The sequence below is a fragment of the Carassius carassius genome, chromosome 6, assembly GCF_963082965.1.
Source record: "Carassius carassius chromosome 6, fCarCar2.1, whole genome shotgun sequence".
NCBI lineage: Eukaryota > Metazoa > Chordata > Actinopteri > Cypriniformes > Cyprinidae > Carassius > Carassius carassius.
In genome coordinates, this window is record NC_081760.1 from 14,636,911 (window position 1) to 14,663,945 (window position 27,035).

A 27,035-nucleotide genomic window follows, 5' to 3' on the forward strand; every position below is an offset into this window, starting at 1 on the left:
ACACATACCTTCTAAACATGCTGCAAAAATGATGATCTTCCTCTTTTTTTGTAGTTTTCCAAAGCAAACGGCCAAATATTCTTAAACCAAGGTATATTTATTTGAGTAGCAAAATGACAGGTCTTTGAAAAAAAAAAAAAAAAAAAAACACGATTACGATTGAAACAAGAACAAATATCTGCCAGTGGCCTTAAGTTGTTGTATTTTAGATCATGCATCTTAAGATTCGTCAGAACTCAATTGAAATGGAAAACTAATTTTCATACCCCAAATACATTTGTTAGTTTTAAGCATAAACTCAATATTATTCCATGTCTCAGAGAACAAGACTTCATATCCGCAGTTTGCATCTCAAGTCAATGCATCTTGACTTGCAGATTTATACTGCAATACAAAACAAAAATACAGAGCAAGATCTCCGTGTGTGTGGTGATAACTGCCATGATTAGAATTTAAGACATTCAGCTCCGATTTAGTACTAAAAACTAAAGCTTTAATTTGATAAAACTTGAATTAAGATCTGCGGAAACCATGTTTATATGCACTTTCGTTTTGACAAGTACATTTCACAGGTACAGCAAATCTTTTACTATAAAGTCCTAATCACATTATCTTGTTACAGCTGTAAATCCACAATAAAATACCACGTGAAAAGCTTCCGTAATGGTAGTTTCCGCCTTATAAGCATTGTATCTTGTTAACGAGGGGGGGGGCAGTTAGTTAATAGGATCAAAATAATGTAACCTTTGCATTTTATTTGTATTTAACTTAAGTTAACTGGATTCCAGTTTCATATTATACATAGAGAATGTAGATAGCAATGAAACTGACACAAAGTTCAGCATCTCTTACAGCTTTAATACTGAAAATGTTGTAAAATGATTAACCAGGATAGATTGCATATACAAATGTTTCATGGACATGTGACAACCCATAAGCCAACTGGCTTCACATTTGTGCATTTCCTTCATAATATCAGAAGCCCTGAACCCAGAGTCCTGGTTTTCCTATGTTGTTTATTTCATTAAATGGATTAAATGAGCCAATGACAGACAATATTAGCCGTAACACACATATCAGCGAAGATGGAGCAAACCGTTGCCCGTTTTTCCCAAACATCGCCGCCAGCGATCTGGACCAGCATTGAAGAGAAAACAAAAACCTAAGAAAACCCAAACAAAAAGTCAACACTATGACTGCGGCATCATCGCTCTTTCAATCAAGCTCATCCAAGTCTGAGTCCGTTCAGTCCAATCCATCGGTGAAAAGAGTCGGACTGACCCCTAAATCAGCTTCAGCAAGTATCCACAGACACACAAGTTGACAAAACAACTAGAACTGATTTTATAAGGGAGAAAAGCACAATTTCTACAGCAGGAATTCTTAAAGATCTATGATGGATGACGTTAGTTTCATTTCATACCCCTAACCCCTCCCACGTCCGCTCAAGATGAGGGTTTCTGAAGCCATTGGCCCTTTCTGATGTGAGACACAAACACACATGTAGTCGCTGGACGCTCGGCCCTGCTGTTGTTTAAGACTTCGAGAGATCAGGTCCAGACGGCTCAGAGGCCCAACACAAACTCAAGTCACATGGTGGTTCTTTACTCAATATGGAAAGGGCCAAAAATCTAGATGTGGAATTCCAGGTGCAAAGTTTATTAATCCTCAATAAATGGGCTTTCTCAGTGGGTTAAGGCTTCGCTCGTTCACTCAAGCCGTGTTCAGGAGGTCTTGGATGGCCTTCTGCTGGGTCTCGTTGAGCGCTGAAACACACTGCGTCCAGAGTCCTCCAGAAACCTGAAAACACGGAGCAGTGTCACACATTTGACATGAAAATACCATGCAAATTCTTCTTGGGTCAACCTAGAAGCAAAAAAGGGCTACTTTTCACACAGATGAACCAGAAATCTATGAACCATCATTAGATATACCGTATTTTCCGGACTATAAGTCGCACTTTTTTTTCATAGTTTGTCTGGTCCTGCGACTTCTAGTCAGGTGCGACTTATCAAAATTAATTTGACATGAACCGAGAGAAATGAACCAAGAGCTATGAACCAATAGAAAACATTACCGTCTCCAGCCGCGAGAGGGCTGTAGACGGTAATGTTTTCTCTTGGTTCTAAATAAATGCATAGTCCAGTGCGACTTGTTTTTTTCCTCATGACGTATTTTTGGACTGATGCGACATACTCAGGTGCAACTTATAGTCCGAAAAATACGGTACTGAAAATACATTTTATAGCAGAGAAATACATTTTGCAAAAACATATGAATTTACACATTTGAATATTTTAAGATAGTCAATATAAATTAGTATTTTGAGATGGCATCAATATATGTATCTATATGTAAAAAAATTTAATGCAGAGATTTTTAAATGCTAAGGCTACGAAACATGCATAAATTAGCCCTTTGATATTCAATTTATACTGATAAACGCATTAAAAAAAAAAAAAAAAAAAAAAAAATTTAAAATAATGCATGCAATAGTGAAAAAATTTTATCATTAAGGCTTTTTTGACAATCTATAAGTGGCAACATAAGATAAACTCTGATATTCACCTAGATGTACTAATAAAAACAAAACTAAAATAAAAAAATCAATAAAGCTTTTCTATGTATAAAGCATTATTTTTAGAAAAACAATTTTGCAGTTCTGCAATCTTTCTACTGGTGTTAGTTTGCCTGCATGTAATAAAGTTTGTTCATATTAAATGACATGAAACCTACTTGTACTTGACGAATAACGTTGGCCATTCGTTTGCTGCAGCCATCTTCACCTTTAATCGATTCATTCGCAACACCGTCAGCAATTATAATGAAAATCTTGGGAAGATTCGTATTGTCAGGTCCAAGAACAATGGGATTGTTACTGCGAAAAGAAATGGACAAAGTCAAATCACAAAGCTGCATTCAAAACTCCCAGAGTTCACATCAGCTAACAGACATTCACCTCTCAATGAGATCACAGAGATAGTTGAACGTGTGGACAGCTTCCTCTTTATCCTCATTGAGTGGCAGCCAGGACAGCCAATGAGGGAGGATCTCATTGACGTTGACGCACTCTGGGCGGTACTTCATGACTTTGGCCACAGCAGAGATGCAGTTCTCAGTGGCATTGACATTTTCTTTAGCTCTGGCATCTGGAGACTGGATCACTCCAACAAGCAGAGGGACAGCCTCTGGAAAACAAAATCACAACATGCATGTAATGTATAATGCAGAATATCATGTATGTGCACAAATTTGGGATGAACAAAATAAAAGTCTGGAACTGTAATATAAAGTCTGCATGTTTTGCATAAAGAATTTTTACATTTCATTTGATTATTTGAAGATGAAAAACTGTTCATGTTCCATGCCTTTTATTACCATAATTTGCTAATTTGTATTAAACCATAAAATTATAAAGTAACATTTAATATAAATGTATAAACTTTACAAATACTTAAATTGATGTTAAATACATTTCATAAACCGCTTTCATGATTTCACTTAGACATGCTTTGCTTACTAAAATTTAACCATAAAAAAAAACAATAATAGAAAACAAAAGTAATAAAAAGGGCTCTAAAATTGATTACATTTTACAAGTTTGATTAATAAATTAGAAATGCTTTTGATTACTAAAAATAGTGATGCTCGATATTATCGGAATCAGCCAATAAAGGCTTAATGTAAATATCTGTCCGATATGAGAAATTACGCTGATCTAATTTACCGATTATATAAGTAACCTGCATGTGCTCAAGTTGTGCTGGCAATATGATCATGTCAGTAGCTTGGTCAGTTGTGTTCGCCGTAGTACAGGGAGAGCTTAATTCGTTTATGTCATACACCGATCGGTCTGTGCAGCGTCGCTACAAGAATCGCGGAATTCAGTCAAAAATAGAACTTGCTGTATAAAGCAGAATGAATGAATACATCTATATTAGGGCTGTAAAATGAATCAAATATCGATATGGACTTGTGTATATGAATATTAAAGTTAAGAGACTAAAATTGTTCTACGAGCTCAATATGTGCATTTTTGTCATTCAGATACATACGATGTTCGCAGTGTTTTCCCCCCACGCCGACTCCGCCCTCGCCACGCCCCCAGCTATGACTAGATGCCGACTGTATGTATTGCCTTATATTTTTAAAGTGCAGCTTCCAAAAATTTCAAAACTTTTTACATAAAGAAAAAAATCCTGAGAAAATATGCATAGTTTCACAACCATTATAAAGGTGTTTGTATATCTAATGTTACTTGGACTGTGTGAGGAAGGGGAGGAGGGTGTGTGTTACTAAAAATGCATATGCACGCTGGGTAGGTTTCCTGATGCCACTGGGGTGGCATTTGCACTGATGGCTAGGGCCCGCCATCGCTGCTTGCAGCTACATTTTTATTTTTAATTTTATTTTTACTTCAATAATAAAACTTATAAGATTTAACAAGAGATTAAATTATACATGGTTTTTGATTTATAATTTTAATTTGTTCAACTTAAATTGTTAAACTACATTAAGTTGTATGATTTGAATGAATTAAACATGCTTTTTGCCTACTAAAATTTATAAACTGGAATTTGGAACAAATAACACAGATTTCAGTGTCCTATTGGGATTAATTGTGCCCAATAACAAAGGTTGCAAGTGTTAAAGGATGTCCAACCTGTGAAAGCAGGCCTATAACTTTCTCCTCCAAACTGAGCCATGACCCCAATGCCATAAGCAGCCGCCTGTCGCACCTCCGGGCTGTTGTCACACAGCGACTGCATCATGGGCCGCAGGAAGTACTCTGCGTATTTGAAGGAAGATGGGCTGCAGTGTTCGATTACATCATCAAATATGCAAAAACCCCATTGTCTGTCTGCCCAAGGTCTGTGAGGACACTAAAAAAAAAAGGAACAATACGTGGATAAAGAGTCTATAAAAAGTTTAAAAACTGAGTTTAACTGCAGATCAAAGTACTTACGATCAAATTGACGAATAGCTGCAGCAGCTGCTCGAACCACGGAAGAACCTTCTCTCTGTAACTGCTGAAGATCGAGTGCAGGATGTCGGACACCTTGGTCAGGATGTAAACATCGTTGTCATCCTGAACAGATCAAAAAGGAGCTTCACGATTAGTGATCCAAATCAAAAAAATCACTTAGAAACGTGAGATGAGCGGCTCACCTCGTCTTGTAATGTCTCCTCAACCTGCTCGTCATAGTCTTCATCTTGTCGTTTGGCTGCAGAGAACAAAAACAATTAGTCAAAAAAAAAAAAGACACCGAATTACATTACATTTATGCATTTAGCAGACACTTAGCCTGAATGCACTGTAAGTCGCTTTGGATATCAATTTTTACCTATCATGTGTTCCCGGGGCATCGAACCCTCAAACTTGCGCAATGCTCTACCAATTGAGCTACAGGAACACTTGCAACCTTTGTTAATTAACAGTGCTCAAACCTACATTCAAGGAAACTTTGTTTTCAGAAAATGTGACTTCAATATGATTTAAATTAATTAGATATGCATTTTAATTACTAAAAAAAAAAATCATTAAACAGTTTAACACTAACCAAATCAGTATTTATTGTGGATTATGTGACACTGAAGACTGGAGTAATGATGCTGAAAATTCAGCCTGAACACAAATAAAACCACATTCAAATTTATTCACATAGAAAACAGTTTTAGATTACAATTTCACATTATTACTGTTTTTACCATATCTTCCATCATGAAAATGCAGCCTCCAAGCATAAAAAAAAAATCCTGTGCAACTCACCTTGTCTGACCTCCTGGTTTTTAAAGTGCTCCTCTAGTTTAGCTTTCAAAATGCCGCCCAGTTCCTCAAAGTGCTCGTTGTTCAGGCATCCATCTCCCATCAGCTCGATGCACTAAGAGAGATCACACTGAATTATAACAATGCACACAAACACTGGAGAACAGACAGCATTTTCAGCTCTAACAGTACAAACCCCCAGTGAACTGTAGAATTAACACTGACCTAGTTTACATGTGAACTACCTTTGCAAACGAGTGCATGATTTCTGACAGCACATCCGAGTCCGGTTCGGTGCCGATGGATTTGATGAGGGCGTCACACATGAAGTGCCACATCTGTGTGAGATATTCTGGGCCTCTGACACGAGCACATTCCAGCAGGAGAGGCATAGACTCAGCCGCCGCCACACGCACACGTGAAAAAACATGTTAAGGATCCTAGCAAAGTCTCAGGTGTGAGAAAAATCTTTTGATCAAACTGAAACGGTTACAGTCTGAAAGCATGTCAAGCACCTAGGTCATTTTTACTGATCTACTATTATTTCTCATATTTTTAACTAGTAGCATTTAAATTACTTTGTGTTTATCACTTTAGTATTAATATAGTTCCTAGTACCTATATAGTTCTTACATTTTCACTTTTAGTTAATTTAGTACATCAAGGTAAACTAGAAGAAAAGAACCCTGTCCTGCACTCTGGTACCAGCATTAGTTATAGAGCGAACACTGACCATTACACAGCAAGATCATACGAAACAAATGATAAAGGATTATAGTCTCATGAAGGATATCATCATGGAAGTAGAACTTCAGCAGAGGAACCATGAGCTTGACCACTTGCTCTGTGTACTCAACAAAACCTTCCTTCAGCTCTTTAGCATAGCACACCTGAGGAACCGCAACACAAACAAAACATTTCATCATCATACATTTCAGATTCATTTATTTTAAATGCATTATTGTTGTCCATCTAAAATTTTAAAAAGGAAATGTAATGGTTTTGGAATATTTCCAAGCTTTTTGGGAAAAACCACCCGTCAAAAACATCAAGAGCCACCGTATTTGTTCCTCAAACATTCATTTGGGCGGCTTAATGCATCTTCAAGTTCGACAGGAAGTGTTTGTTTTTAATGCTGATTAAATCTCATGTGTGGGTGGACAGCCATCTCACCAGCATCTGGCACGCTGTGGCTTTCTCCTCCAGTCCTGCGGTCTTGATGCCAAAACTCTGTTGGTCTCCAAGATTCACAAACTCCCAACCATCATCTTCGGACATGTTCTCCATGTCCTGAGCTGTAGGAGTCAGACCAAAAAGTGTTACACAAACTCACTGAAATGAGTGCAGAAGAGCCAAATGCTACCAAAAGAACACTATTACAATAACATTAAGTGCAAGTCTAGAAGAAACAAACAAAAGTTATAAGATTAGAAATAGCCCACTGATTTAATTACTACAATTTTTTTTATTGTCCATTATAATAAACTATTATAGTCTATCATATGACTTCTTTAATATTGTCTTTTAAGTGTAAAGTCCCCCTGTAGCAAATCCATGCATTTAAGAAAAATATCCAGATTTCAAACGTAATACACGCTCACTTCTGCTGACTGTTGGGTAGCGGAAGACGTATGCATCATGCGCATGTCTCTGCTAAAGTAAGGAAACTCTGGGAAATGTAGGAGCAAAGGAAACAAAGGAAATCGAAAATCCTCAGACATTTTTTACAAATCCTCGTTTTGTGCTTCTAATTCGTGACCAGCGGTTCTGTTCTCTCCGCACTCATCACAAACCATACAGCCCTAAAAAACTACAACATTGGTTCCCAACAGTCAGCAGAAGTGAGAAAATAAATAAAATATTGTATAACGTTTGAAATATGGATATTTATCTTACAAAAATGTATGGATTCACTACAGGGGACCTTTATTTCACATCTTCTGATCTATTAACAACAAACACCTGCTTGTCCCCCCATTGAAAGTCTTGGAAGAACTAACCCCTTTAAAGTGGTTGTAAATTTAAACCAATTGTTTCTATTTTAACAACAAAAACAATGAAAGACTGAATAAAACGTACAATATTTCTCTTATGTACAAATACATGCATTTAATGGACCGGAAGACTGTTGCCTAAAACGCAGCTGGTGTAGAAAGATTACTCACTATCAAGAAGGGCCACTTCAGGTTTAATGGAGGCAGTCTTCATCAGTGGGCCCATCACCACAGGCAGGTACTGCTGAAACTCCTTCCCCAGGATCTTACACATGCGCGCCCAGGCAGAGATCATGTAGGAGATCTGAAGGCACAAGACAGCAGCTCAAACACACAATAAGAGAAAGGCAAGTTTTGAATTCAGGCGCAATGATATGCTCAGCTGGTGTTTGCCGACCTGTGGATCATCGTCCTCCAGGTCATTGAAATCAGTCTGTGTCTTCAGAAGGAGCTGCATCACAGCTGAAGCATCCGGCATGAACTACAAGCGAAATCATGTAAAAGGGTTGGATGGAAACAAATCAGGGTTTTACTAGTGCAGTCAATTGAGTAGTCCCCTCCCTGCTGGCTGCTCCAGAACAGTTTTGAAAACCACTGCATTTCAGAGACATGTTCTTAAAAGGTAACTCGTTTAACATACTTGCATGCATTCACATTTTTAAAGCAGCTTTAATCACTTTTTTGATAACGTCATGACTTAACTGACGACATAACTACAACATTGCGTGCTCTTAGTTTCTTGCGCTCTTTGATATGAAATGATACAGGTTACAGCACGTGTCGCCGCATTTGAAGAGCATGTACTACGACAGTTCAACAGCTGACAAGAGGAAGTTCACTATTGTGCTGCTGAAGCGCCCTCATGTACCTTTTCTGTACTCATTTGACTCACGCCTGGTTCTGAGAGTAAGTTGAGGTGCGTGTCTGAGAACATGCTAATTTTGACAGAACTAGTTTCTACAAAACCAAACTTATTGTTCAAAAGCAACAACACTGGTGACTTTCCATTCAAAAGAATGTGTAGTTAGCATAAGCGAAAGATTAAATGGGAAGCATTCACTTACCCTTACTAGTGTAATTAACATTTAAATACGGAGTAATATTAATTAACATACTTACTAGAGGATTGGGATTTGGTTTAGGGTTGGTTGCATGCAATTATGCTACATTTTCTGTTATTACGAAGTTCACTGTAAAATAAATAAACTAAATTTTACTTAATTTAAAAAGTTAAACCATTTGACCACTACTAAACATGCAAATGAGAAATGTGATACCTCAGAAAAGCGGAAAGTCTCTGCTTTACAACTTTTTAAAGCATTCAGTTAGGATTAGAGGATTAACAGTTCGAGCGGTCTCGGTTTTTGAGGCTTAAAGCAGCACATTAATATAAAATGTTGATTAAACAGAACGGATTTAATAAATAAGACTTTTTTAATCGTATCATTTAAAAGTGTAATGTGTACTGTATAAATACAGAATGCATTACAAATGGGGTGGGGAGGGGTGGCACAGTGGTTAAGCAGAAGAATTTTATTTGGTAGAAGTGTCAAATTAATTTCTTTACAGTCCACTAGATGGTGGTGTTAAGTTTTTTCTTTTTTTTCTGGTGAGGTCAGCTGGGTCACCTTCAGCATGCAGTAAGTTAGTAAAATAAAGATGGCTACATCGGGGAAAGTTGTCAGGAAAGCCCCAAATCGGATGCAAGACTGATTTATTTATTAGTAATTTAGTTTCAAATACCCAAACTGCTGAAGGGTCTGCACAACTTTTTTTGAACAAGTTCAAGTTGCATTGTTCAAAATACCTGTAGTAGCAAAGCAGTGCATACCCATTTTTATTTAAGGTGGACTAGATTTAGGGATGAGAACCGGTTTTGTTCTTTGAAAAGAACCAGAACCGTGAGCAATTTCTAAGTTTCGGCTCTGAAAACGGTTCTGGTGCAACACGTGACCAAGCGCTGTGAGCAGCCTTGCGCCGGTGTTCGGCGTTTCCCGTAAAGGATGTCACGAACTGAATAACAGACACGCCCCCCTGCCTCTTTAATTACGGAGCACATTGATTCCAATGGCGCGCATCCACAAACTCGTTGCGCTGTCCCGTCTTTAACTGCCAAACACATTGTTTCCCACGACTGTATGTGCACTCGCGCCTTTGATAACTGTGCACATTGTTTTGTCTGACTGTACATCTAACGGCAGCGCACTATTGTCATTAATATACATACTGTATTTTCCGGACTACAAGTCACTTTTCACAGTTTGGCTGGTCCTGCGACTTATAGTCAGGTGCAACTTATCAAAATTAATTTGACATGAACCAAGAGAAAACATTACCTTCTCCAGCCACGAGAGGGCGCTCTATGCTGCTCTGTGCTCCTGTAGCCTACACTGAGCAGCATAGAGCACCCTCTCGCGGCTGTAGAAGGTAATGTTTTCTCTCGGCTCTTGGTTCTAAATAAATGCGACTTATATAGTCCAGTGCGACATATGTGTTTTTTTTCCTCATCATGATGCGACTTATACTCAGGTGCGACTTATAGTCAGAAAAATACGGTACTGACTTCAACTTGGACCACTAGATAAATAGACTGCTATTGTTATGCAAGTATGAGGGTTAGATTATTTAGTGTACAGGTCATTTCAAGATAAACAAAGTGATAGAAAATATTTATTTTAATGCATTTTAAATGTTAAAAAATGTGGAAACCACTCAATGCATCACACCATTTCCTGACTGCATTATTTGTAAAATAGGGACTTTATGGAGTGTGTATACATGTTTATAAGTTTAACCGTTTATATTTCATTAATTAAGGGAAATTAACGTGTCTCAGCCCTCAAGGGACTATTTGGCCAACAAGCTTATTCCTGCTTGAAAAGCAAAACGTTATTGATAGTGTAAAAAACATCAACTTTGAAACACATGCTGATTGATGGACTAGCATTACTTACTACCTTCCAGCAACGCTACATTCAGTGATGCTAAAATAGTAAAAAACAGTTTATTTAAATGAAACCAGAAGCCGAACCGGAAAATTTCTAAAAATACCCCACCCTACTTATAAAGACCTGTACACTGTAATATATGTTGCATTTTGACATTGCCAACCTTTAAATTAAGTTGACCGCAAGTAATAAACAGTATTGAGCATTAAGTCCTTACCACTATTTCTTAATTGTTTAGTGATTTTAATGGAACCGGAATCAGAACCGTTAGATTTCTAACGATTCCCAACTCTAACTAGATTAGACTGTATGCACCTGGCAAACTCTATTTGTATAACAATGTTTTTGACAGGCTTTCACAAGTGTTGGTCAGTTTGTCTGCTTGACAATCTTATTTTGCACTGCAGTAATAAAACTGAAGGGAGAAAAACGGAGAAATCTTTCCAAGTTAAAACAGATGTTGCCAGTTGGACAAAAGTTGTCCTTTTGGGATAATTTGAAGTTGTAAAAAGGTAATAAATTGCAATACATCACATACATATATCGCACACATACTTTTTTTTAATTACTTAATTTAATAAATTCCTTAATTTAAAAGAAAATTAACAGAAATTAAAAGAACATTAAAAACTGACTAAAATAATTTAAATAAAATAATTAATTTTTTTTAAAAGCACCTTGTCTTTGCCCACAGCCAGGCCGATCAGGCTGATGCACTCAATGGTCTTTCCTCTGAGCAGGCGAAGCTCCTTCTGAACAGCGTTCTCTACAATGTGTTTGAGGGAGGGCATGAACAGATCGTAATAGGGCACAAACTTCTCCTCTGCAGTGTCAGCCACCGAGGCGATGGACGTCACAACCTGCTCCAGCACCAGTTTGGTGCCTTTCTGGATCAGCTGAAGAATAAAATCCAACATTAAAGCATTAACTCACCACCATAAACCACAGCCAGAACAAACCAAGTGTCAAACACTGCATGCAGAGAAGTCTTCACACTTTCAAATCAACCACACAATTCCACAACACCTTCTAACATCTGAATTAAAGGTCAGTTAAATTTCAATTCCGCAAACTTAAATGAAACTGCATTCATTTCTGAATTGAAGTTGAACAGACTCTAATACAGATCAAACTAAAATCTCACCACGTTAGTTTTGTGCACCTAACAAGAGAAAACAGATGAAGAAACTGCGGTTTCCACAAAACAAACACTTTGCAGCCGAGTTACACTTATTAAAGCAGCAGCAAACTCCCTTTAACCAATCCAACAAATCAAATGAAAGCGACAGGAGGGAGGACACACCTCCTGGAGTTTGGCAACCATGATGACATGCAGGTGCTGGACGAGGCTGTCCAAATAGGGGATGAGCAGGGTTTTGGGACAGTCCTCAGTGAAGTTAATGAGGGCGGCTGCTGCGTGGGCCTGGACACGAGGGTTTGTCTGATCCTCCATGGTCTGCAGGAGCGCAGAGATCACCTACAGAAGAAAAAACAAAAAAACTATGATGAATGACTGGTGAGATACAAAATGGAAAATCAAAAAGCTTTAAAAAGATTTAAGATTTAAAAACATTTAAAAATGATAAGGCTCTTTGTACTTTGAGCTAGACTGGCTTATTCAGATATTTGAAGACCTTTCCATTCAGAGCCACACACTCAATCCGACCTTGTTTGATATTCTCTTTCAGTTATTTTATTATTATTATTATTATTATTATAGCAGTATAGTCATAGATAAATATAGATATATCCAGGGGTGCACATAAGTGGTCCACAGGCTGGACCAAAATAAAAAAAAATGCATATAAATGTTCTGACAGCGCATTTGTGTACCGACATTGTGTACCGACCATTTTAGATGACAAACTGTACTATATAAGTTTTATTTTCAACCTGAAAGCATAAATTTAAGCTATGCCATGCCGTTTTCAAAGCACAATGCAAAACTGTCACATTCATCCTCTGACGCTCTTTAATCAGCAGCGGAGATAAATCCGGAAGCGCGTATACTTACTTGCCAGCAACCAAAATAAAATAAAATATTTTAAAATATCTGCTGACTTTAAGTTTGAATATGATGAAAATTCTCTTATTTATTTTTTAGACTCTTATCCAAAGCGACTTAAAATTGGGGAATACATAAAGCGATGATTCTTAAAGAGGCAAACAAAGAAAGTAGTAAATTAGCATTTTTTTTAAGTTTACTATAAAATAAGTGTATTTGTATTTAATACTAGGACTGCCTTTTATTTTTAATAATATTAATCACACACTGTTATTTACTATTATTTTATTTAAAAACTAAAGTGCAATAATATTATAATTATTATTAATTCATTTTTTATAGTTATATTTAAAGGGTCACGCTACATGCAGTGTGAGGACCAAACCAAATCTCCAGGTTCTCTTATGAGAACCAGGCTGAAAAAATTATGTGCACCCCTGAGTATAGCACTGAAACGGTCACATCTGACCCATAATGCAATACACAAGAGATTAGATAGACTTGTGAAAAACTCTTCCCCTTCTTCTGTTAAAATGATCAAACTACTTCAGAAGACTCTGAACAGTGCACTGCTATGGATTTTATGAACAAAGGTAAATAACTGCATTTGTATTCAGTAAGAAAAAAAAGGAATACCAAGTAATACCTTGTCGTGGAATTTTTTCTGGAAGGTGGGGGCGAAGTCTGTGGCCATCTGTCCAATAGCATTACAGGCGGCGTAACGAACCCGGGGGTGCTGAAGGGGTTTAGTATGAGGCTCAGTTTAGAGTCTATACTTGTCAAAACACACAAAAAAAAATGAAGTGCTGTGATTTATGGGCTTTCTTACCGGATCCTGACAGAAGAGCAAGACGAAGCTGACGATCTCACTCAGAATGGCCTCCATCTGTTGATGACAGCCCTCGCCGATAGCAGAGAGCGCCATCAGACCAGCGTGCCTATACTTCCAATCAGCTGCGAAGAAATTAGAAATACATTTAAACAAATCTTTTTTTTTTTAATAAAACGAAAAATCACAACAACAGATCCTGATGCATCTACTCACGGTTCTGCAACATCTGCATGATGTGCTGTTTGATCATGGGAAGGACAATCTTTCCTCCGAGACCACATGCAATCCTATCCAGAGCGCTTTCACCAGCAACAGCATTACTGAACAGAAAGAGACCGATCACACTTTTAAATGATCGATTATCAGAAACCCTGAAGCATTACTGACAGGCATGTCAAAGCAATAATGCCACACTCCATTACAGCAGGTTTTTATGATCTAAACAAGTTGAATTGTATGAAAATACAACTTCCATCACGTTTTATTTTAAGATCCATTAGGATACTATTATAGTTTATAAGTAGGGCTGTGCGATATCGAAGAAAAATGCGATACCTTGTTAAATAATGCGATATTCGGTTTCATGAGAATGAGACACGACGAGATTTAGACTTTTTTAAAGAAATCCTCAATGATGAAATATAGGGAAAATGTGTCTTATTCAACTGAAAAACCAAATGCTAAAAATGTAGGTGCATTTTGAAATAAACTTGTACTTTATTAAACATTTTAATTAATTTTATGCACTTGTAAACACTACAGAAAGCCGACAAGTAACTGCACAAATTATAAATGGTGTAAATAAAAATAAACCACACAAATATCCCTTTGAAGTGGAAGTGAAGCAGTCAGTCAATTTTAAGGTTTTACTTTTCCATAAAAAAAAAAAAAAGAAACCAAGACTTCATATCTTATTTTGAACCTCACGTATATCTTTATAGGAAGTTTAGATATTTGTATTAGAAACCAAGACAAAAATAAAATGGGGGATATTCATTTTTGCAGTGCATGCAACAATTAACATCATGCCTTTTAAAATCTAAGACTTAGCTCGGATTTAATTTGAGGAAGAGCAAATTAAGACTTAAAGACCCTCAGGAAGCCTGCACAGACATCAAATTCTTGCAAGCTGCCCAAATAAACAATTTTAGAAATGGTAAATTACCAGTATGTCAGTTAACCAGTCCTGAAGAAAAAAAACTGAATGGTCAATTTTGTATAAGCACACAATTGACTGCTGCTTCCCCGAAAAATGACTGATTATGCCTCTTATGCAAATATTAAACTCACCTATCAAAATCATCATCTTCTAGTTCATCAGCCATGGCCCACTCCTCATCCTCCTCCAGATCCACCATCATACTCAACATCTGAGGTACTGAACACATTTACATTCCAAATTATTAAACATCATAGCAGCTGGCTATTTGGCATTCAATGGTAAGCATTACACAACTGCAAGTAATTAGCATCGCTATCAACCTGACTTCATTATCTTTGTTTTATGAAAGTCATTTTTTACTTGACGAATCACTGATGCAAAACAAAAATGCATCAAGTTGTATAGTTCAACATGCTTTTAGAAGCTTTAAGCTAGACACATTTCACTTTCATTAGCTTTGCCTCTGGTAATTAGCATTGTAACATATGAAGCGTACCACTCTGAGCAACAATGTTGGTGTGTTTTCTCAGCATGGCAGCAGCAGTTTCAGACAGTGTGACGATGACTTCCAGAGCCAGCTGCCGCTGCATGTTCGTAAGATTGGTGTCTGCGCACAACTGAAGAGGAAAAACCCAATGTAAATTGAGTATAATGATCATGATTCTGCATTTGACATAACTGATGAAATATCACATGGTTTAAATGAGTCTGTGTATCATTTACAAGAAAGTGTAACCGGTTTATATGTTGGCTCACCTTCAGGCTCAGTTGGAGAGTGGCTTCCAGGTTTGGTCTCAAGTATTTGGGGGCCGTGTCTGCAATCTCCACCAATGACTTCAGCACCGAGTCATCACCACGGTAACAGGATTCATTCACCGCCTGATTGGAGACAAAGTGTGCAATGGTGACTATACAAGAGTTAATATGCATGCCATCCTCTGCCCCTATGGTTCTTCAGTGTGAACTTGGTGAAAGGGCACATTTCAAAGCACCACCACAGGGGGGGGGGGGGGGGGGGACTAGTGAGCACACTTTAATCATAAAACTTATTAGACTGAAAAGCACCAATTCAGAAGAGCAGATGTGCAGGTTACGGAGTAAAGGTGTGGTTGGGCATTCTTCACCTGTAGTATGCCAGGAAGAAGATCTGAGAAGTGTTTCAGCAAGGCTGTGTTGCCCTCATTGGACAGGATAAAGGATGAAGCTGCACGTGCAGCCAGGGTTCGAATCTGAAAAAAAAAAAAAAACACATTTTAGTTACAAAACATGCAAGGGCTTAGGAGGTTTTACATGGTGTTTGCCAGATTTTATTAAAAGGTGCAGTATGTAATATTGTAGGGATGCACAATCATGATTTTTCATGGCCGATTCCAATACTGATTTTTTACAAGCAAGCTGGCCGATTCCGATACCCGATTTTTAACAAGATGTTTATTTGGTATTTAATAGGCCAAACTGGCTTTTGGCTGTTGAAAACGATAACCGTAACCATCTGAAATTAACAGCAGTAACTGCACAGTAAGAAGACTACATTCAATACAAACACCGATGGTACAGACATCAGCATTTAGCTTTTGTTTTTGAATTGAGTTGAAACTACATAGAACTGGCCTTTAATTAAAAGATTAACTGTAACCATGTGAAATTAAAAGGCAATAACTGCATAGTTCTACAATCCAAACACCACATTCAATAAGATGTTTCTTAATCAGCATTCAGTAGGTTTTAGTTTTTAAATTTGGTTTAAAAAAAAAAAAAAAAGGTCTTTACCAGCGAGACTAAATAAAAGTATGCTATATAAATACATAATTCCAAAATGTTAAAATCAAATAATCTTGGTGCGAATAAAACAAAGATGCAAAGTGTTTCATTCATCCAATTAAAAAAAAAAAAGGGTAATCATTCACATATTTTTTTTTACTTGAGACAATAAGTTATTTATTTTTCATTGGCTCAAGTAAAACAAATATAGATGTGAATCATTACCCTAACATTTTTTAATTGGATGAATGAAACACTTTTTTCAGTGTGCCACAGCAGGTGATTTTTAAATCAAATTAAGTCCATGTAATTTTAAGGTACTTACTTCTGTCTTTTCAAGTGTGTATGCAAGTTCTACTTTACAAAAAAAAAAAAAAAAAAAATACATTTCAGTTTTGTCACAGTTTAGTCTATTTCGTTTCTCATCCAACACGTGAGAAGTTGAGCTGAACATCTCTTCACGGTGTACTCGTGATTAGGGCGCGAACCGGCACAGTATATGCTCGCGCAGCTTTGATCACCTCCTGCCATCTGTGCCTCAGACATGTAGCTCTGCACTTCCAGTGCTGAACCGCTGCCCGTGTCCTGCGCACAGATTTCAAAATACTTCCACACAAATGACAAAGCGAACGATTACAATGTGCACGCGGTCGTACTTCAAAAATCGTCCGAAAAAAAGACCAAAAACCTTCCGATTGCCGATCGCATATTTTAAGCAAAAACCGGCTGGTTCCGATTTATGGCCGGTCAACCGGTGCATCCCTATAATATTGACAGCTAGAGGTTGAAATGGGAACACATTTAACTGCAAGCTTAAAAGGTACACTAAGCAATTCTTAAACAACGCTTTTGATCACAGTGTAGAACCAAGTCCCAAAACACACTCGCTGACAATCAGCATTAAGGGCTGTGTCTAGTAATGAAAGAGAAGGAGAGTGCACAGGACAGATATTAGCAGATCGACTATAGATAGTGAGAGATTAAAAAAATAAATACAAATTGAGAGAGGAAATTGTTGGGAGGAACAAAACATTAAAAAGAAGGGTTATGATCAGGCAAGAGGAAAGACCCTCGTAAATCACAGTACAGCTTTCCAGCGGTGGAGAGAAATAAATGTACATGTGGGGCGGAGTTATCAAAATAGAGGCGTACACCTGCTGGGGTATGGGCGTGTCTGTTTTGGTGATTTTAAATGTCAACATCGTTTGACAATTCACTTAGTGCATCTTTTACATACAAGACATGTTTTAGTCAACATAAACATGTATTGAAATAGATATCAAAAACTCAGAAAGAAGCTTGATGTAGTCCCTACCAGATGTTTTTGTAGTTCTTACACAGCCATTTCTAAATATGACCCTTTGTATTGAACTTTGAGCATTGTAACTTTGCAGACGTTGTTTATGCTATAACAGCAACGTTACACACTAACTAATGTTAAAAAGTGAAATAAATCAACCACCCCCTTAACACCTCAGTTTTTTCTCCTGATGGTCAAAATAAATTATAAAGAATGTTGGTAGCCAAACTGCACCCATTAACTTCCATGTTTGCCCCCCTCCCCCATACTATGGAAGTCAATGGCTACCGTCAACTGTGTGGTTACACACATTCTTCAAAATCTCTTCTCACTTGAGGGTGATCCTTTTTGGGTGAACCACCCCTTTAAGACACTGACCTGTGGGTTTTCCTGATCCTGCATACACTGAACCAGCATACGCTTGATCACTTCCAGATAATGCTGCTGCTGATTGCCAAAGATACCTGGGAAGTTCCTGTATGATGAAACGGGTCAGAAACAGAATTCAGAACATACTTTTACAACAAACTTATCCTGAATCAGTTTTTAGGAAGCAATTGAAACTGCAGTTGCTTAAATGTAAAGTTCACGCACCAGAAAATGTGCAGTGCTGATTCTCGGAGGTTGACATCCTGAGAGTTGACCGAATCAAACAGGAACTTGAGGATCTCTGGCCACTGATTATTTCCATCATCATCTTGGAACAAAAACAAAGCATTAGTTCACATCGACTCTGAACACAGTGTCTGAACCAAAGTATGTGTTAACAGAGTTGACTGACCGATAAGATTGCGAGTGAGCTCTGCAGCAATATCGCAGACCTTCTTGCGGATGTTGGAGGAGCCTTCAGACTGGATTCCAGCGAGCAGTTCTGTCTTGATGGCTGTCTGCAAGTCGATGGTCAGACTGGGATAGACCTCCTCAAAAGACGAGGACAGCAGGCGCCGCAGCAGCACAGCTGCCATCTGCTTAACCTGTGAAGAAACATTTAAGAGTTTGACACCATTTTTCCAAAGATGTGCTTTGTGAATAAAGCCAATTTGAAAAGTGGGACTTAGGGCTGACTAATGACTGCAGTTCCTGTCCAGGTGGAGATGGTCAAAAATAAGTCCCTACAGAGCATATTGAGAGATATTTTACCCCAAAAAAAATTTAATTTCATTATGCCATCCTATAAATTATGATCTAGTAATTTATCACATTTCGTAATGGGAGGTTCGTCGGGGTTTTCCCGCTTTTACTCGCTTCATTTTTAAATAGCTTGTAAATAAATTAAAGTTTAAATGTGAAAAATAAAAACTAGCAAACACTGTGGAACTAAAATGTTTTTTTTTTTTTTTTAAAAAAACCTTACAATCATCTTCGATAAACAGCAAAAACTTTTCAAAATCCAAAATTGTCAAACAGGCCAGTTGCATTTTAAAACTAAATTGCCAGCATCAAGACAAGTGGATTATATGGTCATTTCAACCAGATCTAGATGCATTTATTGAATGAGCACTATGCGATGTCCGAACTGATTACACTATTTTATGTATTGCACTGCATTTTATGTAAAATCATTTTCTATTTTTAAACGGTCTTAAATTCATTTTAAGTCAATTTTTAAATCATTTTCAAGTTCTTAAATTGCTTGTTTTATTTTTGTGATTATTTTTCTTCATGATTTTTTTTTTTTACTTTCTTTTTGAATTACCATTGTGTACGAAATGTGCTATAAATAAACTTGCCTTGCCTTGATGTTAATGCATTAAAGCTGAAGTAGGTAACTTTTGTAAAAATTTGTGAAACCTGTCATTATGTCCTGACAGTAGAATATGAGACAGATAATCTGTGAAAAAAAAAAAAATCAAGCTCCTCTGGCTCCTCTCAGTGGTCCTATTGCCATTTGCAGAAATCCGCTCCCGGTAAGAAACAACCAATCAGACCTGCGGTCCGTAACTTTTTTTGTGTTCAAGATTTACAAATTGTATATAATAAGCGAGTACACCATGAATCCATTTTCCAAACCGTGTTTTTAGCCTGTCCTGAATCACTAGGGTACATCTATAATAAGTGTTTATATTCGGACTATTTTACATTGCTTCGGGGGTACCACGGCGGAGTAACCCAGTACCTTTGTGATTCTTCATAGACATAAACAGAGAGAAGTAGCTCCGGCTACAATGTTCTTCCGCAAGACGCAAGCAGTTCTGTTTATTAACCGCTAGAGCGTCAAAAGTTACGGACTGCAGCTTTAACTAAAGGTTAACTAATGAGGTCTTACTGTAAAGTGAAAAAAATGTTTAATAGGGCCCTAAACGTAATATTTGTTAAACAATAAATTGTAAATATGTACAAGTTTTATGATTTTAATTAATTATGCTTGATGAATAAAATTTTATTCAACTTAAAAATGAATTGAGAAAATTAAAAAAACAGAACCCAGAAAAAAAAAAAAAAAAAACGGAATTTGTAAAAAATACAACTGATTTCATAGGGCCCTTCATATTTGTGGTCTTGTCGGTCTCACCTCACTCTTCTGGTCCAGCAGCTCGATTCACTCTGCTCGTGATAAAAGAAATCTGACTCCTGCTGCTGATCTGTGATGCGAATGTTTTTAGGCATGCTGCATTAAGCATCCGCATTCAGTTTTTAAGTTTTTAATTGTAGCGTCTGTTCTCTAACTAAACTAATTTTATTACAAAAAATAAAAATAAATAAAAAGTAAAAAGATGGTGGAGGCAGTGGGCAAGCATTGTAACCACAGTCAACAGCCTATAAAATGTTTACATATTTAGAAAAATACTAAAACATTTAACAAATAAGACACTTACATTTAGCAGATGCTTTTATCTAAAGCAAATAATAAATGAGAACAATGGAAGCAAAATCAAGAGCAATATGCAAGTGCAATAACCAGTCGTTTTTTGTTTGCTTTTGTTAATTGTATAATAAAAAGAAAAATAGATACAAAAAAATTAGAGAAGCTACTGTTAGTTTTTTTGTTTTTAAAGAAAACTAGCAGTAAGTAAATAGAGTGCATATATATATTCAGTTTAATTGCACTTAAAAAAAAAAAGAAAAACTAAAGAATTTTTACAGAACAGATGTACAAATAATATTATGGTTGATTAATTTATTTAGTGGCACGCTTCACTCAGAAACACGCTGTGAATATTTTATTAAATCCAAGCCTGTAATTTGTTTCAATGATTAAACGTGCAGCCCAACCACAAAACTACTACAAATTCTGGAGCAATAGCTAACACAGCTGTCTAAAAGAGGTTAACCGAGGGTTAAGTGTGTTCTTGTAAGGCCAAAACTTCAACTATAACAAGTTTTGGACCAGTGCAGGGTAGTCTTGAAAAGTTGCTGGTCTCATCTTGAGCGAGCAGTTGTTCCAGAAACCAAATTCAACCCTAGCATAAACATATGTCCAGTCTGAACAACGCCAGTTTCCATTTAACCTTGCCCACTCTCGGTCAGCACAACATTGCTACTTAACTACTAATAAAATCTTGAACACCACAAGACAAATGGCACACCATCAGACCCTGAGAGAGCAGAAATGAGGCGTAATGGAGTGTGTAAACAAAGCACTATCTGCCATTTATACAGTTTAAAGACGATGCATCTCTAAATGGATGCCTGGAATACATATTACAGTGCCGATGACAGTAAACAGACTCTCATACCTCCTCTGCAGCAGATGCATCGCGGATGGCCTGTAGTAAAAAGGTGATCTTCGTCTGACCGGGGATGGTGTCATACGCTTCCTACAAGGGCAAAAGATGAAGTTAATGAGTGGCATCACAGTTTATACATATACATGTAAGACCAAAAGAATATTACAAAATAAACTAAAAGGAACAAGATATATCAATGTTTACCCCAAAATTTTAATTGACATTTACTCATTTCCAAACCTGTATGAGTGTGTCTTCTGTTGAAAACAAAAGGAGATATTTTGAAGAATGCTGGTAACCAAATAGTTGCCAGTAGCCATTGATTTCAATAGCATTTTTTCATACTATGAAAGTCAAATGGAATTCAGTCAAGAGCAGTAAGTGATTTTGTCTTTTGTTCTTTGATTAACATGACAGACAGCAGCATGAATACTGGACAGCAGTTTCTTTAAGAGTTTATCCACCGTCCCAAATGGCAACCTAAACCCTCACGGTCTTCCTCTGACTCCACACTTTTGTGACGTAATGCCACTTTGACTGTCGGGTAGAAGTCTGCTGTGGAGCTCGCCCCCAGAAGTGCTGATCGAGGACACATAACGGCCACACTGGGTGCTCAAGAGCACCCTTTTGAACGCTAAAATGGCGAATGGGACACCCTAAGGTCTCCTGGACTTAACGGACACGTGCATGCGGCGGCCATTCCAAGTCGACAAGAGCGAAAGTGCACAAGAAGTGTTCTATTTGGGACAGGGCCTACCATTCCAAAATTGACTGTTTAACTGGATAGCTGCCAAGATTGCCATTTGAACGTTTTAGTGCAGTTAGCCACTCATTTTGGTATTTGTGGCTCACAAGCTGTTTGAGACCGAGCACGGTTTGTGCACTTCACTACAATAGATCAGTGGGGGTGCGCACGCTTTTGGTGTAAGTATGAAACCTGCGGGAATTACTAAAATAACGCGCAATACAAGCACTATTTAACCGCAGCGAATGAGACGTGTGTGTGAGAGAAAAGCGGTCATCGGAGTAAAGAGAGCATGAATGCACAGCTGACATATCACCTGTGCCGCTAGTAACAAAACAGATCGGCTCAAATCTGAAAGTTGGACTGATCTGCCGGTCATCGATCCGGGCCGATCATGACGAAAATCAATCGATTCCAATCCCTGGACAATCAATCAGTGCATCTCTTCTATAACACATCCTACATAGTTTTTAACAAAAATCATTGGTAAAATATCAATTTAGGAACCTTTCCAACTATAGATAGTCTATACAATACACCTAAACTTCAAATGTTTTTGATCAGAAATTTCAGCTTGAAAAGCAATAAAATAAGTTCACTCTGTTCACACAGGAGGTGGAAAGAGACCAACTAAGCCTCTTTAAGACGTTCATTTTGCATGAGTCAAACAGATTCTTGGAGTCAGGTTACAAGTGACAAATGGACATGGTTATGTGTAGCATGTCTGGGATGAATGGTGCAATGGGAATGTGTAATCAAAACAAGGAAATCACACACCTTTACTCCTGTGTTAACATCAAAGCTTTTGGAAACTTAATTGCAATAATGTTATAGGACTGTCAGACATAAGAGTGAAATCACAGCTTATTTCTGGGGGCCATTTGGCCCTGGTCACGCGTGAGGGTCTGAGTCAGTTTCCGCTAAGCATTAGCGGCAGGCTGGTCATGTATTGTCTTTGCTAAAGGAAAGTGCTGACCGACGGCAGAGATGAGCGATAAGACCCAATGACCTGTCCTGATCCACATGAGCTCAGGTCTGAACTCACCACAGATAACAAAAGACTAGTCTGAACACGTGCCAAAGAGATCCCAGTTTGGGGGGGTGGGGGTGAATTTCCCGCGAAATCTTGGGCCCTGGCGATCATCCATGCGAAAATGAGTTTATAAGTGCATAGAGAAACATTTTGAAAGCATATCCCTGACCCAAATCCAAAGTGTTTCCATGACATGACAGTATGAATGGGCATCGTTTGTGATAAGCTCATCTCATCGCGTGAAGACGGGTGTAAAGTTACGGTTTAAGGAGTGAAATACAAGACTCTTCACAATAGCGACGATTAGGAGTTTTCAAATATTCATTAATTCTAAGAAATGTAGTTTGATTATCGCGTTGCTCGTCGAGGGGAGTTCAAATCAAGTAAAAAGCATACGAAGTACAAATAGATTGTAATTTTGTTTGTGCGATCAGCGTTCGTCATTTTGACTGGCATCTCTCGAAAAATAAGACGCAAATGTGACTCGTTGACATACAAAACCCTTTGCAGAGTGAAACATCGATTTAACGACCCGTTTAAGCAGCTCAAGCCGATCTGAGCAACACCGGCGCCCGGTTAACAGCGTCACCGCAACCGCGGCTCGAATCATGACGCAAAAACAGTAACGTAGAGCAGACATTCAAGATTAAGTTAGAATGAAAATAGGTAAGGTGTTTATATATCCGAGATGAAACATAAAACCGTATATAACACCATGTTTGTAATGTTAGGCCACGTTGATACGCAACACGACAGTATCCGACTCACGAATGAATCGTTCGTTTGAGTCGATTCGTTAAAGTGATTCGGTCGAACTGAGGGTTTGGCTGACTTCTAAATTCAAATGTTTTTGTGTTAATGTTACGTCTGCAAAATCTGCATATGACAAAGTAAGATTAGATATGACTGTACGCTTTTCCGAATTCAGTCCTTGTTAATCACTTTCGTGTAGAGTGAAGTGTGGGGAGACTTCCAACTTTAAGGCTTCTAAACATCGTAATATTAGTAAACCGGTAACAATTCGGTTAATATTTATAACTCCCTAGTTACAATCTCAATTAAATCTTATTAAAATCGAACCAATCATATCGGAATCAAATAAAAATCATTTTATCCAACTGTAAAACAATTTATCACAAGTGAATAAAGCAAACAAAAAAAGAATAATAATCTATCATATATATTTCATAAAATTAAAATCCAAACGAACAACTTGGCATGCGGACTCAAAGATATAGAATAATTCGTTTCCGGAATCGACTCTTTGAAAAGATTCGAAGCTGCATAACAGCAGCGCGCGCTTCACACATGTGCTGGGCCAGATCGAGGCTGAGCGGCCCGCGCTAAAACTGCGAGCCAAGCAAGAGACAAGTAGGTTAGATTCCCCGTCATACATCAACACAAAGCGGTCCCGAGCCGACTTTCATACCTCGGATTGCTTCCTGACGGTGTTGTCAGGGCTCATCAGGTTGCTCAGTAAGAGGTAGAACTGCTGCTGCTCCGCCATCGCTGCTGGACTCAGAAAGAGAGACGAGCGAATGAAAGCCGGCAGAGGAAGCGACCTCTGACACCGGGCGGAATGAACGGAGAACCGTGATTGGCTCGTGACGCAGTATCTCTGCACCGCTGAGTGGCTTGTGCTTATGACTGAGACTAAATGATTGGTGCGTCTGGTGCGTTGGGCTGTCAATCACCATGACGCACATATACTTCAGCTGCCGATCATCCGTTGGCTGTAGAACGCGGGTAAAATCGAAGTGGGCGGAGTTCAGACGAATGTAATAACGTCATTGCAAAATAAGTCCGACTGTAAACGCGGGAAATTATCAGTCATTTTTCAAATGTATTGTAGTTCAAAATCATGGTATATTAGAGCAAAATAATTTCGGTTGGACTTCATGAGTTCTTAACGTTGAGTTATGCTAAAGTATACTGTACAATCTGTTGTAAAACAACAGAAGCCGACCACGCTGCACTTTCCTCTTTACATACACTCTGGATAATTGGAAGTAAATACCAAATTGAAAAGATAAATTACTCAAAGACACTCGTATAGTACAGATTAAAAGCCTTTAATTAACTGGACTAAGTCATTAAAATTATTAAAAGTGTGGACAAACTTACATTTTTCCAACTAATCTTAAAAAATTAGTAAGCAATTATCGAAGACAGCTGGTTGATCAGTGAGAGTGGTTAAGACTCCTCTTTGTACCAAACATAACTGATAAATTGAATTGATAAAAAAAAGGGAATTAAATCTATAGAGAGATTTTTTTCTAATGATTTACATTTTCATTTGTAATCAAAAGGTAAGCACCTTGCTGATAATATTAAATTATGACCAGAACATGACATAAATATAGATTAGACATGTTCAATGTATAGTAAGTAAATTTTATTTACATAGCACATTTAAACAGCGAAGCTATCTGACATTTGATTGATGTATCAGCACTCAATACATTTCTAATGTTTTAAAGTTTTCTCCTGAGGTTTTGGGTTCATGTGCATGTGTTAAAATATGATAAAATACTATTATTTATTATTTTTATTAGACATGTTCAATGTATCAATATTCAATACATTTCTAATGTTTTAAAGTTTTGTATTGAGGTTTTGGGTGCACGTGCTAAAATATGAAGTTTTATATTTATGCATCCCTGTGCAATGTGATTGTATTACGGAAATTTGTATTCTAAAGTTTGCCACGCTGAGAATGACACTGTGCTGAAGAAATAAAAAGGCCACATTTTAAAATAAATAAAATTACATTTAATTGGCCACAAGAGGGCGCGAGAGAAACTCGATGACAATCTCCAGAGTCAGACACAAGCAGTAACTTCAAGAACTATTTGTTCGCTTCAAAATGTCAAAGTCTCATCTGTTTCCAAATGCTTCAGGATCTTTTCATTTCACTAACTTCACTTTTCTTCACCGTGTTTGAAGTCTTAGACAAAATATCGCCTGTCTTCATTTTCAACACAGCTAGTATTTCAAGCTTCTTTTTGTGAAACGTTGTGCTTAAAGGAAGTAAGGCCACACAGTTTGATATTTCAACATATTCATAGATCATCAATCAAAATTGACTCAAACAGAAATTGGTGAAGTGCCACAAGATTTGCTTACCCTTGAGCACATGTAATTTAGTCCTCCATCATAAGTGTTTATGTTCTATTATTGTTTATTCATATTTTTACGGCTTCATTGTTTTGTACAATGCTTTTATTTGCAAGCTCACAGCCTGTGAAGCAATGCATTCGACTTAATTCTGGAAAGTGTCCAGTGTCTGCATGCTTCCATACGGTCACGTTAAGCCATTGCACACACTAGAAAAACAAACTATAACTAGATTTCATTTTCTGAAGAGAATATGAGTGGTGCTTGCTGATGCAAATTCCTAGTATTTTCTACACAGTTTCTAACATGTTCTGAATAGGTTGTTTCAAATGATTGCTTGTGCATATATGCAGTTGTTAGTGTGTCTAGGTTATATTTTAAAATGTATTTTTTTAAATGAGTGTTTTGCTGTAGTGCATCCTGTATTTATTCTCATTAAACAGTTTTTAATCAGTTTCACAGATCGTTTTCTATAGATCTGTGTGTGATTGATAGAAAATAGATACACCCTAGACTCTGGAGGTAGGAGCTGTAATGGTGAGTGAAATGTTTCTGAGCCAGGCCACGTCAACTGACAGACGGGGAAAGCGGGGTCTCCCACGACCCTTTGCGGTGTGGAATGGATATGTGGAAATAGCACTCTGCATTTTGGCAGCAGTCGAGTCCCTCTGGGGTAGTTTGGAGAGCGACCAATGTAGAGTAG

General features: G+C 37.6%; 1 protein-coding gene across 1 annotated transcript; it reads right to left on the reverse strand.

Moving 5' to 3' along the window:
• Nucleotides 1-837: 837 nt before the first annotated feature.
• LOC132142403 (importin-5-like) lies at nt 838-24,803 on the reverse strand. Its single transcript, XM_059552226.1, has 26 exons — nt 24,645-24,803; nt 21,447-21,527; nt 18,551-18,743; nt 18,364-18,466; nt 18,148-18,244; nt 15,833-15,937; nt 15,465-15,587; nt 15,205-15,325; nt 14,837-14,924; nt 13,760-13,866; nt 13,544-13,668; nt 13,361-13,450; nt 12,013-12,186; nt 11,387-11,605; nt 8,159-8,242; nt 7,933-8,065; nt 6,941-7,062; nt 6,561-6,657; nt 6,013-6,185; nt 5,771-5,882; nt 5,170-5,225; nt 4,967-5,089; nt 4,664-4,883; nt 2,960-3,188; nt 2,737-2,878; nt 838-1,800 (listed from the first exon to the last, which is right to left on the reverse strand). The coding sequence occupies exons 1-26, from the start codon at nt 24,720-24,722 to the stop codon at nt 1,714-1,716; spliced, it is 3,282 nt and encodes a 1,093-aa protein (XP_059408209.1). The 5' UTR covers nt 24,723-24,803; the 3' UTR covers nt 838-1,713.
• Between the last annotated feature and the right edge of the window lie 2,232 nt (nt 24,804-27,035).